General features: G+C 33.8%; 1 protein-coding gene across 3 annotated transcripts in view; it reads left to right on the forward strand.

Annotated features, from left to right (window-relative positions):
- Positions 1-18,592, forward strand: part of LNPK (lunapark, ER junction formation factor) — an 84,133-nt gene that overhangs the window by 27,005 nt on the left and 38,536 nt on the right. For all 3 annotated transcript variants that reach the window (XM_060016546.1, XM_060016547.1, XM_060016548.1), the window contains 3 exons: positions 1,869-1,909; positions 8,707-8,790; positions 8,873-8,924. In XM_060016546.1, the coding sequence (XP_059872529.1) occupies positions 1,869-1,909; positions 8,707-8,790; positions 8,873-8,924 (177 nt within the window). The remainder of the gene's footprint in view (positions 1-1,868; positions 1,910-8,706; positions 8,791-8,872; positions 8,925-18,592) is intronic.

Consider the following 18,592-nt stretch of genomic DNA (forward strand, 5'->3'; position numbering starts at 1 on the left):
AAGAACCACCTTCAACCATTATGAATGAACTGGCTTTGGAAATTAGATTTTGCTGCAGACTTGATAATGGTTCTTAATGAATTCAACCTAAGAGTACGAGACAAAACAGTCCTTATATGTGAAACCTATACTGCTATAAAGTGATTTAGAAAAGCAAATAACAATTTGCTTTTGATGACGAAAGGTAATTTTTTAAAAAGTGCTATGAGAAGTTAAGAAACAAGATCTCCATTCCCACCCCGATTTGCAGCAGATACATTATCTGAGCTCAAACTGCGATTCCAGCAGTGTTTTTCAGACCTCATGCAAGTACAAAGGAAATTTCCGTATTTCAAAATCCATTTAACTGGAAGTGATTAATTTGCAATGACATGATAAAAGGCAAATATCAAGAGAAGAATCTAAAGAATTTTATAAATGCCTTTCACACAATGAATATGCTCAATTAAAATCATGTGATTGTGGATTGATTTCAATATTTAGCAGCAGCTATCTGTGAAAAAAATTTTTCAAAAATAAAATGTGTGAAATCTCATTACAGATAAACTAACAGATTGACATTTGTGATCAATTTTGAGGATGGGGGACACTAATTTTGAATCTCAATTAAGTGAAATGTTATCCCCCACCTACCCCTCCAGATTCCATTCTTTTCATTCGTAGACCTATGTTACAAAAAATTGAACTCAATTATTATTATATTTGAATTATGTCAATGAAAGTTTTGTGGAAATTTGTTTACTCCTTTAAAAGTGCTCACCTAATTTTGCCTTTTGGCCCATAAAGCCTAAAATATTTACTGTCTGGCCCTTTATAGAAAAAGTTTGCTGATCTCTGCATTAAAGGTTAGATATTTGGCTTGGTCTTATCTAACTAAAGATGACTATTCTCTTTAAAGAGGTCAGCAGTTTTTTTCCCCTTTCAGTAATTAGTCTGCTAGAACACTTTGAAAAAAATATATAGTAAAATCATCTTTTCATAAGTTTGTATTTCTTTGGATTTTTACGTAAATAGTATTATTTGAATTGGGTATTCAGATGTTTGCTACTCCAGAACTTCATGAAAAGATAATTTTATTTGTAAATTTAATTAAACATTAAGAACAATTATTTGAATTCTATTTGGTAAAATGTTTAAATCAAGTTATAAGTCTTCTTTCCATCTGGAATAGTATTCTTATTTATACTAGTTCAGTATTTCTAGAGAAAAACTAGAAATCTAAAATAAATTTGTAAAGCAGATATTCACATTCATAAATTATATCCTTTGAAATGATTCTTTATGTTCCACCAATGCAACCTAACTAAACAGGCAAATCTTGGAAAAGTTTAATTTTGAAAAGTAATTAGTATCCTCTTCCTTTCCAAGTCCCTCTTCAGGTATATAATGCTATAGATTTTCAAAGGTTTCTTTATTAGTGCTCAATATCTTGAAGATCAAATAACTTAATAAAATATGTACTTCTTTATTCATAAATAAAGAGAACATTTTTATTACCAATGTATAAAAAATAATTGGTTTTAATTTTGTAAATTAATGTGGGTGGGATGTTGAAGGAGAAATAATAAAAAGTAATATTTCTGAAAACATTTAAAAAATATGTATCTTTTAAAATTTGGAAATGTGTTTTATTCTATGTAAAGTCCATTTTTCCACTCCTGAGCTTGTAATATCTAATATAAGCAAACATATAAAATATATATGGGTAAAAATTGAGATGACTTCTGTCTGTACACATCTGTGAGAAATTCTAAAATGAGACTGTTTTCTTGCAGTTGCTTAATGTATATCATTTGACATGATTTTTTTTCTTGTATCTTAAGTATCTTAATATCTGATTTAGTTTTGGTTTAAATCTTGTTTTCTAGATGAAGCATTGGATGATTTAAAATCCCAGAAGAAAAAAATAGTAAGTTAACTTTTATTTAAGTTAATTTATATAAAACTAATAAATTCAGAACTGAATAATTAATGTTTATATGTTGTAAGTAATGACTCTCCAAGGAACAAGTATGTTTTTAGATAACAGTTTAATGGTGAAGCTAAGTTATGAATATTTTTGCTAGTTAATAATGATCGACAGGAAAAAGTAGTTAGATGAACTTTTGAGAGTCTGAGTGTCTATGTCAGTTGGAAGCTGAGAAGTAAGTAAATGAATCATTTTGGAGGACTAAATGAGGCAGAGTGGTAAAAAGTGGGTATCCAGATTTATTATTAGGGCCAAAAAAAGACCAAACATCATATGTCAGTTCTCAGATTTTCTTGACATAATAAAGCGAGGAGAGAGGGAATCAAGAAGATTGGTTGTAAAAAACAAATTTAACATGCAAAAAAAAAGAAGGCCAAAGAAAACTGGGGAGAGAGAAAGAGAGTATTTTTTCTTTGGTTTCTTTTATTTTCTATCAGCCGTTCTGATCACATGGGTGTCTGTTGTGGGGCCAGTTAAATGCATCCTTCAGATGGGTTGGAAAGAGGAGGATCAAGAGAGAGAGGAAGGACTCTAGATGTTTAGAGGTTGATATGTAATAGTTTTTTTGTTTTTTTTTTTGCGGTACGTGGTCCTCTCACTGTTGTGGTCTCTCCCATTGCGGAGCACAGGCTCCGGACGGGCAGGCTCAGCGGCCATGGCTCACAGGCCCAGCCGCTCCATGGCATGTGGGATCTTCCCGGACCGGGGCACGAACCCGTGTCCCCAGCATCGGCAGACGGACTCTCAACCACTGCGCCACCAGGGAAGCCCTGTAATAGTTTTTAATAAGTGGGTTGAACTTGGTGTTTGGCTTGAATTTACATATACTTTTTTCATGTAATTATGTTTGAAGTATAAGAATGATAATTGATAGGAGTATCATGTTATATGGAAACTTAATGAAATTTGATCAGATGCAAAATCAATTTAATGTATTTTAGTCTAACATAATGAGTAACAATTATGGATGAAACTAATAAAAATTATGAAGGTTAAAATTAATGTTAAAAATTGTTCTGTGAATTGGTAAGAAAAGACACTGGTCCTGAGGGATTTAAGTACCTGAAAAATAAAGAAACCTTAATTCTGAAAGGATTCCTTATCTTTTTTATTTGATGCCTCTTCAGTATTCTGTGAGGTATTTATCAAAATTGCATTGAGGGCTTCCCTGGTGGCGCAGTGGTTGAGAGTCTGCCTGCCCATGCAGGGGACACGGGTTCGTGCCCCGGTCCAGGAAGATCCCACATGCTGTGGAGCAGCTAGGCCTGTGAGCCATGGCCGCTGGGCCTGCGCATCCGGAGCCTGTGCTCTGCAATGGGAGAGGCCACAACAGTGAGAGGCCTGCGTACTGAAAAAAAAAAAAAAAATTGCATCGATACTTTTGATGGTCCTAAATTGAAACGTAGAAATGTTTCCATTGTATCTTATTATATTTCTGGCATTCTACACATTATGGAACAGCCAGAAATTCAAAGTGAGGAAATACTGATGGTTCTCAATAATATAGAAGTTGTGATATGATTGGTTTGGTTTGCTGATGTGATAAAAAAAAGAAGAGCTGGTAGCCAAGCCTTACTTGTTGTACCAAAATGGAGAAATATTGATTAAAGTAGAAAAGACAAGGAGGAAGACAAAAGAAAAAAGAGAGAGAAAAAAAGAAGAAAATAAAAAAATTCTAAGTGATGAGAAGCTGATTCAATGTCAGTGGCATCACATGAACAGAAAACAGAATCTTAGAGAACATATGATTGGTGAAGAACTCTCAGTAGAGTAACAGAACAGACTTAGAAAATTCTTTGACAGGACAAACCAAGCTATTTACTTCTTTAATAGCCCTTGATGGAATCACAACATAAATGCTGCTCCATCTAGGTCTGACAGTTGGGAAACTCAGTTCAAGGTTCAATAGTTTTGTATATCTAAATGGTTCACGAGACATCAATATTACAGAATATTTCAGTATGGCATTTCTCTTGCAATGTATAATTAAAGAAAAATAAGTTGGCTGCTTTAACTCATTTTGTTAATTAGGGAACACAATTTGCATTGACTTGATTGCTTCTGGTTTCAGTACTGTTGCTGTTGCTAACTAGACCCTTGCCTTTATTGCTCAAGCCCTTAACAGAGCTGCTTTGTTTCAGTTATACTTTGTTTAGAACAATAGGTGTTAAGGGTGAATTTGTAAGGAGTACAATGCTAGCTAATGATTGTACTGGTAATGAGAGGAAAAAGAAGGGACATTACTTTTGAGCAAAAGCAAAATGTAATCAAAACTGATTTTGTTCCTTGATGTTTAACTCTACATTTATAGCTTTAGAAATGCCGGCAGGAAGAATAGCCATTAGTTTAAAAGTACCCAACTCCTAACGCTTCTCTTTCACTAAAAAAATGAATGTAAATTGTATTTACTACTTGAGGTATTATTAAAGGTGGTTTCCTCAGGTATGTCTCTCTTTAATCTGGATAGATTTGTAATGTAATTTGTAATTTGTCAAAGTGTAATTTGTAACAATAAACATGAATTATCAATTAATTAAAAGGTTAAATTACTTAGAAAGGAAAATGAGTGACACCGTTTTAAATGTTTTAAAACAATGTTTTAAATCTAAGAACTTAATGTAAGTATTTACTTACTAAAATAAAGCTAGGAATTAATCTTTAGTTACCTAAAAAACCTCCCAAGTCTGGTTGTGTACATTTTGCCACTCACATTTTTTTTTTTTAACTTTTAGTTTAAAACATGTCACTATTCAATAGATAATCGCTTTGTATCCATGAGCATCCCATCAAAACAGTTCAAAATCAAAATCCATCAAAACTCGAGTCAAAATGACCTCTTTAAGTGGCTTCATGAAAATGCTGTGCTTTTTTCAGAATAGTACAAGTGTTTCTATGTGGTAATTCCTTTCTGGCATTTCTCAGGCAATTTATATTTTTCCAAGTCCTGAGGAAAATTGGTTGAGAAATTGGGAACCTGGGAAAGAATTATTATAATTCTCTGAGAATTAAAACTTAACAATCACTATAAATGTTACTGGTTCAAAAGAATCTACTAGTGTCAGTTGAAAGCAAGAGCAAGAAATGCTGGCATGCTGAGCTGTAGGTTAATGTGGACATTTTAGGCAACAGGACAGGAGCACATAGAGGAGAAGTGGCACAATCTAATTAGTCAGTCTTGCTTTTGTGGCCATAAGTCTGTTTTATGGGCCCTGTCTCTTATTAATGGTGACTTATTCTTACAAATAAACGTTAATAAGTTTATATATATAGAATACTGTATACAAAATCCTGTGAGTGATATTCCATGAAATAAATTTTGGAAGCAAAATAAGTCCTTAAATTGGCAATTTTAGCATGTGATTCTGTGTGGGGCTGTTAACCTCACTAGAAGTTTCATGTTACATTTTTATATTACCCAGTAATATCTGCTGGTGTTTTCCAGTGTTTGAATATTCACTGTAGGCTACAGATCTTTGTAAATACTTTAACAGAACAAATGCTGAGAGAGATGTTACTGTTATTGTAGAATACTCCTATATAAAGTCAGAAAATGATTTAAAGTCTGAATTAGTAAAAACAATATTGATTTCAACAGCAAAACAAAATCAGCATAAGCAGACAGTATTTTCATCATTTTAAAAATATGAGTTTAAATAATGCAACATGTACCCTAAAGCTGTGAATTGAAGATTCTTTTAATAATTTGACCAAAGTCAGTACAAAACACAAGACATTTTTCTACATCGGAATATTTGTTATGAAACAAGGATAAAGAGTATTGGATAGGGCAATTAATGCTTTGTGTGTTTTAAAATTTTATTTCAAGAGTTATAATTTAAATATTGTATAATTATCTTTCAAAATTAAAAAAATTGATGTTTATTTTGTGTTAGTGTTCCCTTCTTTTAGTATCTTCTATGATGAAATTCTATATCAGGTAGAAATAATTTTTATATGTTCTCAAAATATATAATCTTGCCAAAATAGTGTTGATTCATAATAAATAAGCAACCATGTGTTTATTATTCTTTTTAATTTTTATTTCTTTAATTTTAATTAATTTATTTTATTTTTAAAATTTTGGCTGTGTTGGGTGTTCGTTGCTGCACGCTAGCTTTCTCTAGTTGCGGTGAGCAGGGGCTACTCTTGTGGTGCGCGGGCTTCTCATTGCGGTGGCTTCTCTTGTTGCAGAGCACAGGCTCTAGGCGCATGGGCTTCAGTTGTTGCAGCACGCGGGCTCAGTAGTTATGGCGCACGGGCTTAGTTGCTCTGTGGCATGTGGGATCTTCCCGGACCAGGGCTCGAACCCGTGTCCCCTGCATTGGCAGGTGGGTTCTTAACCACTGCACCACTAGGGAAGTCCCTATTATTCTCTTTTTTAAATAAAAAACTTTTAAACTTTTAGTATACTCATATTACAGAAAAACAATTCACTCTGTGTTACATCATTCATTATTATTTGAAATATGTAAAATATTAGGAAGAATACAGAGTAATTTGTAATTTAGGGAATTCTGAGAATTCAATTTCTCATTCCTGAATCCTGATATTAATACGGTGGGTATTTGAAAACACTGCTTGTTTCAGATCCACTCTGAATAACTGAGGTATCATTGAAGATTATGCGTTTTTGTGTTAGGTACTGGTATAGACTCTCCTACATTATTTAAATTGCATAACAGTGCTACGAGAAAGTGTTAATGTTTCTGCTCTACAAAAGGAGAAACTGAGGCTAACAGACTTGCTCAGTCTTTCTACAGCTAATTAACAATGGAGATGTACTTTGAACCCAGATCTTTTTTGATGTCATGGTTTCAAGTTTGTATTCTTCCCACTGATCAGATGTCTCCCTATTTATAAAACAAATTATTCAGTTAAAATGTAGTAGGAATATGTGTTAATTAAGCTATTACGTGAAAAAAGAATTTTTCAAAGTAAATGCAAAAGAAAAAGAGAATGGATTTGTATCTTTTGCTTTTTAAAATGTTTTTATTTAAGATACTTTACATAGACATAAACATGAATACTTGCTGAATGATATAGTAGGAATGGCAGTCGTTTAATAAAATGGCATTTCAGTTTTGACTTTTGTGTATTGTTTTAAAGATCACAGTTGTATCTAATCTTCTTTTTAAACCTACCAATAGTCTTACTCTAGAATTGTGCTGTACAAGTCAGTAGCCACTAGACCCATGTAGCTTTTAAAGTTTACATTATTTAAAGTGGAATAAAAGTAGCTACAGTTGGGTTCCTCAGTTGCACAAGCAATATTTTAAGTGATCATTTATCACATATGGCATTGTAGCTACTCTATTGTGCAGATATAAACCACTTCCATCATTACAGGTAGTTCTATTGTTACAGCACTGGTCTGGACCATCAAAAATTAATTTGTAGAGATCAGGGATTCAGTTCTTTGCTGTTTCATGTAGATTATGTTGATTTGGGGATAGATTCTATCATGCCCTCTCTCTGTCCCCATCCCAAGTTTTTCCCCAACCCTAAAGTAGTAATGTTACAAACATTTTCTTTACATCAGAAATTTAAACTTGCTTGTTTGAGAATTTATCATAATTTTGAAATAGTTAGAAAAATATTTTAGTTTCACTAAACCAAGGTTAGTAAATCATTCATCTAAGCACTTCTTAAGTGTTATATTGAGATTTTAATGAGGAATCTATTAACTATTGTGGCAGCATATTTTAAATTGTATTTTAATTTGGTAAATGTTCTCTGCTTTGCATTTTAAAATAAATGTCCTTTGGAATAAACATGACATTTAATGAATCTAAGTGGTCACTGAGAAGGAAAAGGTCCTCTTCCAAGTTTTGCAAAAGCATTTTTATTCTATATATTAACTATTTGTCATAACTATGACTGTCTTGTACTAAAGTTAAACTTTTTCTGATATTGGGCTGTAACTGCTAAAATGATACTTTACTAGTGATTACTTTTTAAATTAAACCCACATATTAAGCCATAAAGTGACTTGAGTGCATTGTAAATAAAATTCTATAATAATGAAGTGCTTTAATTACAGTCCCTAGTGTGAGCATAGAACTCAGTAAAATCTTTACTTAAATTCTTATTATGTTCAGTTTTTCCCTCTAAAGTTGTTTGAATCTAAGTAAAAAATGGGGAGCTTCAGCTTTTAAAGTCATTTGAGCAAATTCCATGAGAGAGCATGGCTGTTCTCCCAGTTAAGTGAGTTTTCACTGCATTTTGCAGCAAGCTAATTGCTTCTGCTAATAAATAATCTAAAATCGATGCTGACAGCAGTTAATTGGCACAGAGATTTTATTTTGTAAAGCTCTTGGCTAACGACCTTCTTTAAATTAATAGCATTAAGTACTAGGAGGAAATAAATCTGAGAAATTGCCTGTCATTTGCTTGTCATGTCTAATAACTTCCAATAATGATGGCTGATAGATTTTTGCACATTCCATTATTGAAGTTGGTGCATGTAATTATTCTCCTCATTATATGTAAACAATTAGCAATATTTGGTATTTCCTTGCAGTAAAGCTGTTAAATACAATTAACATATTAGAGGTTAGAAGCATTTTAAAATCTGGATTTTAATTATTTGAATGTGGAAGTCTTTCATGCTATCTGGGTATACTATGTGCTGTTTATTTTAAGCCTTGCAGTTGAATACTTTTTGAATAGGACTTATAAAAGTAAGTAGTGCATGTGTGTTTTAAAATGTGACAACTTGTGGAAATTTTTGTTTGCAGCTTGAAGAAGTCATGGAAAAAGAAACTTATAAAACAGCTAAATTAATTCTTGAAAGGTTTGATCCAGACTCAAAGAAAGCAAAGGTAAGGCTGTAATATCACTACTATTTTATTTTAAATCGCACATTGTAGTAGGTCACTGTAATAACATTATTGTATTTGACAGGAGTTGGAGCCACCATCTGCTGGAGCAACTGTAACTGCAAGACCTGGACAAGGTAAATAACTTTGTAGAAACTCCTGCTGCTGTTGGAAAGATCCATATTTATCCAAGTGAGTTCAAAAGTGTGATAGAGGTGTGAAAAACTTATGTAGGATGCTTTTATGTTAATTCGTATTTGGTAATTTGGGATATGACTTAAAATAGATGGCAATAAGTTTATTTCATTTTGATTTTATAGAAATATGTTGATGAGTAAAGATGTTATTATCTTTTGCGATTAAATATATAATTATTTTAATCTTTTGAAATTTAAGTGATTTCACCAATATTTTGTAAGGTTTTTCCCCCCTTTAAATAAGTCTCCTGGAATATCTGCTATTATGAAAATTCTTACATTTTTATGATTTATTTTTTGAGGAATTTAATGAAGATTTTTGTCAAACTTGAGTTCCTTCTAAAGTAACACTGTTAGAAAGAAAAAAAATGTAATTTAGAAATGAGAAAAAAAATTGAATTACTGCTATATAATAACATTAACTCTTTCTTTTTGAGGTTATATTGCCAGATTACTAGTGAAACCATTACTATTATGTTATTATTTTAAGTGGTTACATAAAGTATGCCCAAGACTGGCATGTGAAAAGATATTTTTGAGTTTGCATTGGCTTCCTTTTTTGTTCTCTCCTCTAGAGTATAATAAAATAACAGGCATACCTCAGATATTGCAGGTTTGGTTCCAGACCACCCCAATAAAGTGAATATCGCAATAAAGTGAGTCACACACACTTTTTGGTTTCCCAGTATGTATTAAATTTATGTTTACACTATACTGTAGTCTATTAAGTGTGTAATAGCATTATGTCTAAAAAAATGTACATACCTTAATTAAAAAATACTTTATTGCTAAAAAATGCTAACCATCATCTGACAATGCAGGATTGCCATAAACCTTCAATTTGTAAAATGCATTTTGTGAAAAAACTCAGTATTCCCAAAGTACAATAAAATGAAGCAAATAAAACAAGGTATGCCTGTAGTTTGTAAGGCTTTTGTTGCTATATGGAATATACTTACAAAAATTTAACTTCTACTCTTATAAATCATCGGAATTGGAGCCTGGTTTATAAAGTTAGGGTGACATTTAGAACTTCGAGAAGTCAGTTCTTTTATAAATATCCACAAAGACCATGGGTACTAAATAAGCCATAATAGTTTTAGGTATTCTAATTGGCGGAGGTATGTAGGAAGAATCCCACTGTTTCCCATCTTTTATAAGTAGGATTCTGGTTTATAGAAATATTAGCCTGCTCTTTTGATAAATGTAAAAGTCTATCAAAAGTTATGTAAAAGTTTAAATATGATTAAAATAAATTAGTCGTAGAGAATTCCCTGGAGGTCCAGTGATTAGGACTCTGCCCTTCCAACTGCACGGGGTGCGAGTTCAACCCCTGGTCAGAGAACTAAGATCCCACAAGCCACGCTGTGCTTCCAAAAAAAAGAAAATTAGTCATAGATACTTGCAATGTAACACCTACTTTCATAATCAGTTTAAATTTTTCTATAATTTATACTTCTTACTAGTAATTATAAAATTTTTTTTTGGCCTGAAGGCCAGGTTACTATACTTTCTACTTGTATGACTGGTAGTAACTTTTCAAAAGTGCTTCTTGAATAACCTTAGTGAATATATTTTTAAAATGTGATATTTTGCAGAAAGCTGTTGCTGTTACTTTAACAAAAATCTGTTCTCTCTTATTAAAAAAGAACAGATGTATGATGCCCTTTATTGACATTCTTAAGCATTTATTAATATTAGGCAACATTAGTTTCTTTAAGAATCTAAACTTATCTTTTCTTAGAAACTTTTGAAGCCCCAATTTTTTTCTTTTGCTGTCATATTGTAACTATAGAAAAACCACTTCTGGTCTCTCTACTTTGGATTCCTGCAGCACTGCTTTTGGATTCTTTTAGGGAGAATTAACATTTAGCTATAATATAAATGAATCATTCACTTCAAAGAATGTATTAAATAACTCTTATGTGTAGACATCATGGGGAATAAAGAGATGAATGTAATATGGTTTTTGACCTTAAGAAGCTTATAACCTATTTTTTAAAAATATTTCTTCTGGGGTACACTATTCTAGTATTCCTAACTTTTCTGGGTCTGTAAATATTAATTGCTATTTGGAATTTTTTTCCCTATTTAAAAAAATTCTAAACTGTATCTCAACTTTATTCTACTTTTTGAGAATTATAATTTAGTTCCTTGTTTAATTTGATCTTGTTATTATAGGTAAATTCGTCATACATTTTATTTATGTTTAAGTTCTGTGTTTCTGTGAGTTTAAAATTGTCTTTATTTCTTTGCTTTGAACCATTGTTAGTCCGTCAGTCCCTCCCTCCCTCCCTTCCTTCCTTCCTTCCTTCCTCACTCACTCCCTTTCTCCCCAACACCTTCTTCTCTCCCTCCCCCTTTCTTTCCTTTTTGTTTCTTTCACCTATTTCTGAACTTAAAGAAAAGGGAAAAAAATACTAAAGGATGTATGTATGTACATATGTGGCTCTCCAAACTGAATCTAATTGTGGTGTCCTTATTTTACTAGCTCTCTTGCATGTTTTCTGAACCAGAACTTGGATTCATGTGTAGTAGATAGCTTTCTTTTATTTTTTATTATTTACGTGTTAATGATATATATTACACTAAGAATGATTATAAAATTTGAGAATAGTATTCTTCGATTTGCTTAGGTTTAGCTCTAAAAGGAGTATAATATTTAACTGAACATAATACTAACCTGACTGCTAGCCTCTCACGGCCACCCCACCCCCACCGATTTTTTATCTCTTGTGTTTTTCTTTATTTTTTAAAAAAAATTATTGAAGTATAGTTGACATACAATATTGGTTTCAGGTGTACAACATAGTGATTCAACATTTACATGCATTACAAAATGATCTCCACAATAAGTATAGTAACCATTTGTCACCATACCAAGTTATTATAATATTATTGACTATATTCCCCATGCTGTACACTATATTATATCCCCTTAACTTACTTTTTGTGTCACTGGAAGTTTGTACCTTTTAATCCCCTTCATCTATTTCATCCATTCCCCAACTCCCCTCCCCTCTGGCAGCTACCAGTTTGTTCTCTGTATCTGTGAGTCTGTTTCCGTTTTGTTTTGTTTGTTCCTTTGTTTTGGTTTTTGGATTCCACATATAAGTGAAATCATTTGGTTTTTGTCTTTCTTTGCCTGACTTATTTCACTTAGCAAAATACCCCCTAGGTCCATCCATGTTGTTGCATACGGCAAGATTTCATTCTGTTTTATGGCTGAGTAACACTCCATTGTATACATGAATACATACCACATCTTCTTTACCTATCTATGGGTGGACACTTGCTATTGTAAATTATGCTGAAATGAACACAGGGGTGCATATATCTTTTCAAATTAGTATTTTTGTTTTCTTCAGATAGAAACCCAGGAGTGGAATTGCTGGATCTCCTGGTAGTTCTATTTTTATTATTTGACCCAGCTCCATACTGTTTTCCATCGTGGCCGTACCAATTTACATTCCCACCAACAATGTATGAGGGTTCCTTTTTTCTCCTTGCCAACACTTGTTACTTGTTGTCTTTTTGGTAATGGCCATTCTGACAGGTGTGAGGTGATATCTCACTGTGGTTTTGTTTTGCATTTCCCTGATAGTTAGTGATATTGAGCATCTTTTCATGTGTCTGTTGGTCATCTCTATGTCTTTTTTGGAAAAATGTCTATTCAAGTCCTCTGCCTATTGTTTAATCAGATTGCTTGGTTTTTTTGATATTGAGTTGTGTATGTTCTTTGGATATTTTGGATATTAACCCCTTATTCGATATATCATCCGCAAATATCTTTTCCCATTCAGTAGGTTGCCTTTGTGTTTTGTTGTTGGTTTCCTTCTCTGTGCAAAAGCTTTTTAGTTTGATTAGTCCCATTTGTTTATTCTTGCTTTTGTTTCTTTTGCCTGAGGAGATAGATCCAAAAAGACATTAGCTAAGACTAATGTCAAGCGTTTGTTGCCTATGTTTTCTTCTAGGGGTTTTATAGTTTCAGGTTTTGCACTTAAGACTTTAACCCATTTTGAGTTTATTTTTGTATATGGTATTTAATACTTTTGCATGTAGCTGTCCAATCTTCCCAACACTTTATTGAAGAGACTGTCTTTCTCCACTTTATATTTTTGCCTCCTTTGTCATAGATTAATTGACTATAAGCATGGGCTTATTTCTCGGCTGTGTTCTGTTCCATTGATCAATGTGACTCTTTTTGTGCTAGTACAATACTATTCTGATTACTATAGCTTTGTAGTATAGTTTGAACTCTGGGAGCACAGTAACTCTGGCTTTGTTCTTCTTTGGATATTTGGAGTCTTTTTGGTTCCTACCAGTTTTAGGATTATTTGTTCTAGTTCTGTTAAAAACGCCATTGGTATTTTGATAGGGATTGCACTGAATTTGTAGATTGCTTTGGATAGTATGGACATTTTAACAGTATTAATTCTTTCAACCCATGATCATGGTATATCTTTCCATTTATTTGTGTCATTATCAATTTCTTTCATCAGTGTCTTATAGTTTTCAGAGTATAGGTCTTTCACCTTCTTGGTTAAATTTATTCCTAGCTATTTTATTCTTTTTGATGCAATTATAAATGGGATTGTTTTCTCTTTTTTTTCCCTTTATGCTAGTTATTAGTGAATAGAAATGAAACAGATTTCTGTATATTAATTTTGTATCCTTCAACTTTCCTGAATTCATTAATGAGTTCTAAAAGTTTTCTGGTGATGTCTTTAGGGTTTTGTATATACAATATCATGTTATCTGCAAATAGTGACAGTGACTTCTTCCTTTCCAATTTGGATGCTTTTTTCTTTTTTTTTTTATAGAGCAAGTCAGTAGAGCAACTGCTCCTAATCTCTTTATTTTTATTTATTATTATTTTTTTGAACTTTATTTTATTTATTTCTTTATACAGCAGGTTCTTATTAGTCATCAATTTTATACTCATCAGTGTATACATGTCAATCCCAATCTCCCAGTTCATCGCCCCACCCCCCCACCCCCCGGCCACGTTCCCCCCATGGTGTCCATACGTTTGTTCTATGCATCTGTGTCTCAATTTCTGCCCTGCAAACCAGTTCATCTGTACCATTTTTCTAGGTTCCACATTTATGCGTTAATATACGATATTTGTTTTTCTCTTTCTGACTTACTTCACTCTGTATGACAGTCTCTAGTTCCATCCACGTCTCTACAAATGACTCAATTTCGTTCCTTTTTATGGCTGAGTATATTCCATTGTATATATGTACCACATCTTCTTTATCCATTCATCTGTCGATGGGCATTTAGGTTGCTTCCATGTCCTGGCTATTATAAATAGTGCTGCAATGAACATTGGGGTGTGTGTGTCTTTTTGAATTATGGTTTTCTCTGGGTATACGCCCAGTAGCGGGATTGCTGGGTCATATGGTAATTCTATTTTTAGTTTTTTAAGGAACCTCCATCCTGTTCTCCATAGTGACTGTATCAATTTATATTCCCACCAACAGTGCAAGAGGGTTCCCTTTTCTCCACACCCTCTCCAGCATTTGTTGTTTGTAGATTTCCTGATGATGCCCATTCTAACTAGTGTGAGGTGATAAATCATTGTAGTTTTGATTTGCATTTCTCTAATAATTAGTGATGTTGAGCACCTTTTCATGTGCTTCTTGGCCATCTGTATGTGTTCTTTGGAGAAATGTCTATTTAGGTCTTTTGCCCATTTTTTTTTTTTTTTTGCGGTACGCGGACCTCTCACTTTTGTGGCCTCTCCTGTTGCGGAGCACAGGCTCCGGACACGCAGGCTCAGCGACCATGGCTCACAGGCCTAGCCGCTCTGCGGCATGTGGGATCTTCCTGGACCGGAGCGCGAACCTGTGTCCCCTGCATCGGCAGGCGGACTCTCAACCACTGTGCCACCAGGGAAGCCATTCTGCCCATTTTTTGATGGGGTTGTTTGTCTTTTTAATATTGAGCTGCATGAGCTGTTTATATATTTTGGAGATTAATCCTTTGTCCATTGATTTGTTTTCAAATATTTTCACCCATTCTGAGGGTTGTCTTTTCATCGTGTTTGTAGCTTCGCGTCTTTTCATCGTGTTTGTAGCATCATGTTTTTGCTGTGTAAAAACTTTTAAGTTTCATTAGGTCCCATTTGTTTATTTTTGTTTTTATTTCCATTACTCTAGGAGGTGGATCAGAAAAGATCTTGCTGTGATTTATGTCAAAGAGTGTTCTTCCTATGTTTTCCTGTAAGAGTTTTATACTGTCCAGTCTTACATTTAGGTCTCTAATCCACTTTGAGTTTATTTTTGTATATGGTGTTAAGGACTGTTCTAATTTCATTCTTTTACATGTAGCTGTCCAGTTTTCCCAGCACCACTTACTGAAGAGACTGTCTTCTCTCCATTGTATATTCTTGCCTCCTTTATCAAAAATAAGGTGACTGTATGTGTGTGGGTTTATCTCTGGGCTTTCTATCCTGTTCCATTGGTCTTTATTTCTGTTTTTGTGCCAGTACCATATTATCTTGATTACTGTAGCTTTGTAGTATAGTCTGAAGTCCGGAAGCCTGATTCCTCCAGCTCCGTTTTTTTTCCCTCAAGATTGCTTTGGCTATTCGGGGTCTTTTGTTTCTCCATACAGATTTTAAGATTTTTTGTTCTAGTTCTGTAAAAAATGCCATTGGTAATTTGATAGGGATTGCATTGAATCTGTAGATTGCATTGGATAGTATAGTCATTTTCACAGCATTGGTTCTTCCAATCCAAGAACATGTATATCTCTCCATCTGTTTGTTTCATCTTTAATTTCTCTCATCAGTGTCTCATAGTTTTCTGCATACAGGTCTTTGTCTCCCTAGGTACGTTTATTCCTAGGTATTTTATTCTTTTTGGTGCAATGGTAAACGGGAGTGTTTCCTTAATTTCCCTTTCAGATTTTTCATCATTAGTGTGTAGGAATGCAAGAGATTTCTGTGCATTAATTTTGTATCCTGCAACTTTACCAAATTCATTGATTAGCTCTAGTAGTTTTCTGGTGGCATCTTTACGATTCTCTATGTATAGTATCATGTCATCTGCAAAGAGTGACAGTGTTACTTCTTCTTTTCCAATTTGTATTCCTTTTATTTATTTTTCTTCTCTGATTGCCATGGCTAGGACTTCCAAAACTATGTTGAATAATAGTGGTGAGAGTGGACATTCTTGTCTTGTTCCTGATCTTAGACAAAATGCTTTCAGTTTTTCACCATCAAGAATGATGTTTGGGGCTTCCCTGGTGGCGCAGTGGTTGGAAGTCCGCCTGCCATTGCAGGGGACACGGGTTCGTGCCCCGGTCCAGGAAGATCCCGCGTGCTGCGGAGCAGCTGGGCCCGTGAGCCATGACCGCTGAGCCTGCGCGTCCGGAGCCTGTGCTCCGCAACGGGAGAGGCCACAACAGTGAGAGGCCCACGTACCGAAAAAAAAAAAAAGAATGATGTTTGCTGTGGGTTTGTCATATGTGGCCTTATTATGTTGAGGTAAGTTCCCTCTGTGCCCACTTTCTGGAGAGTTTTTTATCATAAATGGGTGTTGAATTTTGTCAAAAGCTTTTTCTGCATCTATTGAGATGATCATACGGTTTTTCTTCTTCAGTTTGTTAATATGGTGTATCACATTGATTGATTTGTGTATATTGAAGAATCCTTGCATCCCTGGGATAAATCCCACTTGATCATGGTGTATGAGCCTTTTAATGTGTTGTTGGATTCTGTTTGCTAGTATTTTGTTAAGGATTTTTGCATCTGTGTTCATCAGTGATATTGGTCTGTAATTTTCTTCTTTTGTAGTATCTTTTTCTGGTTTTAGTATCAAGTTGATGATGGTGGCCTCATAGAATGAGTTTGGGAGTGTTCCTTCCTCTGAAAATTTTTGGAAGAGTTTGAGAAGGATGGGTGTTAGCTCTTCTCTAAATGTTTGATAGAATTCACCTGTGAAGCCATCTGGTCCTGGACTTTTGTTTGTTGGAAGATTTTATATCACAGTTTCAATTTCATTACTTGTGATTGGTCTGTTCATATTTTCTATTTCTTCCTGGTTCAGTCTTGGAAGGTTATACCCTTCTAAGAATTTGTCCATTTCTTCCAGGTTGTCCATTTTATTGGCATAGAGTTGCTTGTAGTAGTCTCTTAGGATGCTTTGTACTTCTGTGGTGTCTGTTGTAACTTCATTTTCATTTCTAATTTTTTTGATTTGAGTCCTCTCTTTTTCGTGATGAGTCTGGCTAATAGTTTATCAATTTTGTTTATCTTCTCAAAGAACCAGCTTTATTGATATTTGCTATTGTTTTCTTTGTTTCTATTTTATTAATTTCTGCTTTGATCGTTATGATTTCTTTCCTTCTACTAAGTTTAGTTTGTTCTTCTTCCTCTAGTTCTTTTAGGTGTAAGGTTAGATTGTTTATTTGAAATATTTGTTGTTTCTTGAGGTAGGATTGTATTGCTATAAACTTCCCTCTTAGAACTGTTTTTGCTGCATCCCATAGGTTTTGGATCATCGTGTTTCCATTGTCATTTGTCTCTAGGTATTTTTTGATTTCCTCTCTGATTTCTTCAGTGATCTCTTGGTTATTTAGTAACGTATTGTGTAGCCTCCATGTGTTTGTGTTTTTTACGTTTTTTTCCCTGTAACTGATTTCTAATCTCATAGCATTGTGGTCAGAAAAGATGCTTAATATGATTTCAGTTTTCTTAAATTTACCGAGACTTGGTTTGTGACCCAAGATGTGATCTGTCCTGGAGAATGTTCCATGCGTACTTGAGAAGAAAGTGTAATCTGCTGTTTTTGGATGGAATGTCCTATAAATATCAATTAAATCTATCTGGTCTCTTGTGTTATTTAAAGCTTGTGTTTCCTTAATAATTTTCTGTTTGGATGATCTGTCCATTGATGTAAGTGAGGTGTTAAAGTCCCCCACTATTATTGTGTTACTGTCGATTTCCTCTTTTAGAGCTGTTAGCAGTTGCCTTATGTATTGAGGTGCTCCTATGTTGGGTGCATATATATTTATAATTGTTATATCTTCTTCTTGGATTTATCCCTTGATCATTATGTAGTGTCCTTTCTTGTCTCTTGTAACATTTTTAATTTAAAGTCTATTTTATCTGATATGAGTATCGCTACTCCAGCTTTCTTTTGATTTCCATTTGCATGGAATATCTTTTTTCCATCCCCTTACTTTCAATCTGTATGTGTCTCTAGGCCTGAAGTGGGTCTCTTGTAGACAGCATATATATGCGTCTTGTTTTTGTATCCATTCAGTGAGCCTGTGTCTTTTGGTTGGAGCATTTGATCCATTCACATTTAAGGTAATTATTGATATGTATGTTCCTATTACCATTTTCTTAATTGTTTTGGGTTTGTTTTTGTAGGTCCTTTTCTTCTCTTGTGTTTCCCACTTAGAGAAGTTCCTTTAGCATTTATTGTAGAGCTGGTTTGGTGGTGGTGAATTCTCTTAGCTTTTGCTTGTCTGTAAAGCTTTTGATTTCTCCATCGAATCTGAATGAGATCCTTGCAGGGTAGAGTAATCTGGTTGTAGGTTCTTCCCTTTCATCACTTTAAATATGTCATTCCACTCCCTTCTGGCTTATA

Source organism: Delphinus delphis, chromosome 7 (genome assembly GCF_949987515.2).
Source record: "Delphinus delphis chromosome 7, mDelDel1.2, whole genome shotgun sequence".
Classification (NCBI taxonomy): domain Eukaryota; kingdom Metazoa; phylum Chordata; class Mammalia; order Artiodactyla; family Delphinidae; genus Delphinus; species Delphinus delphis.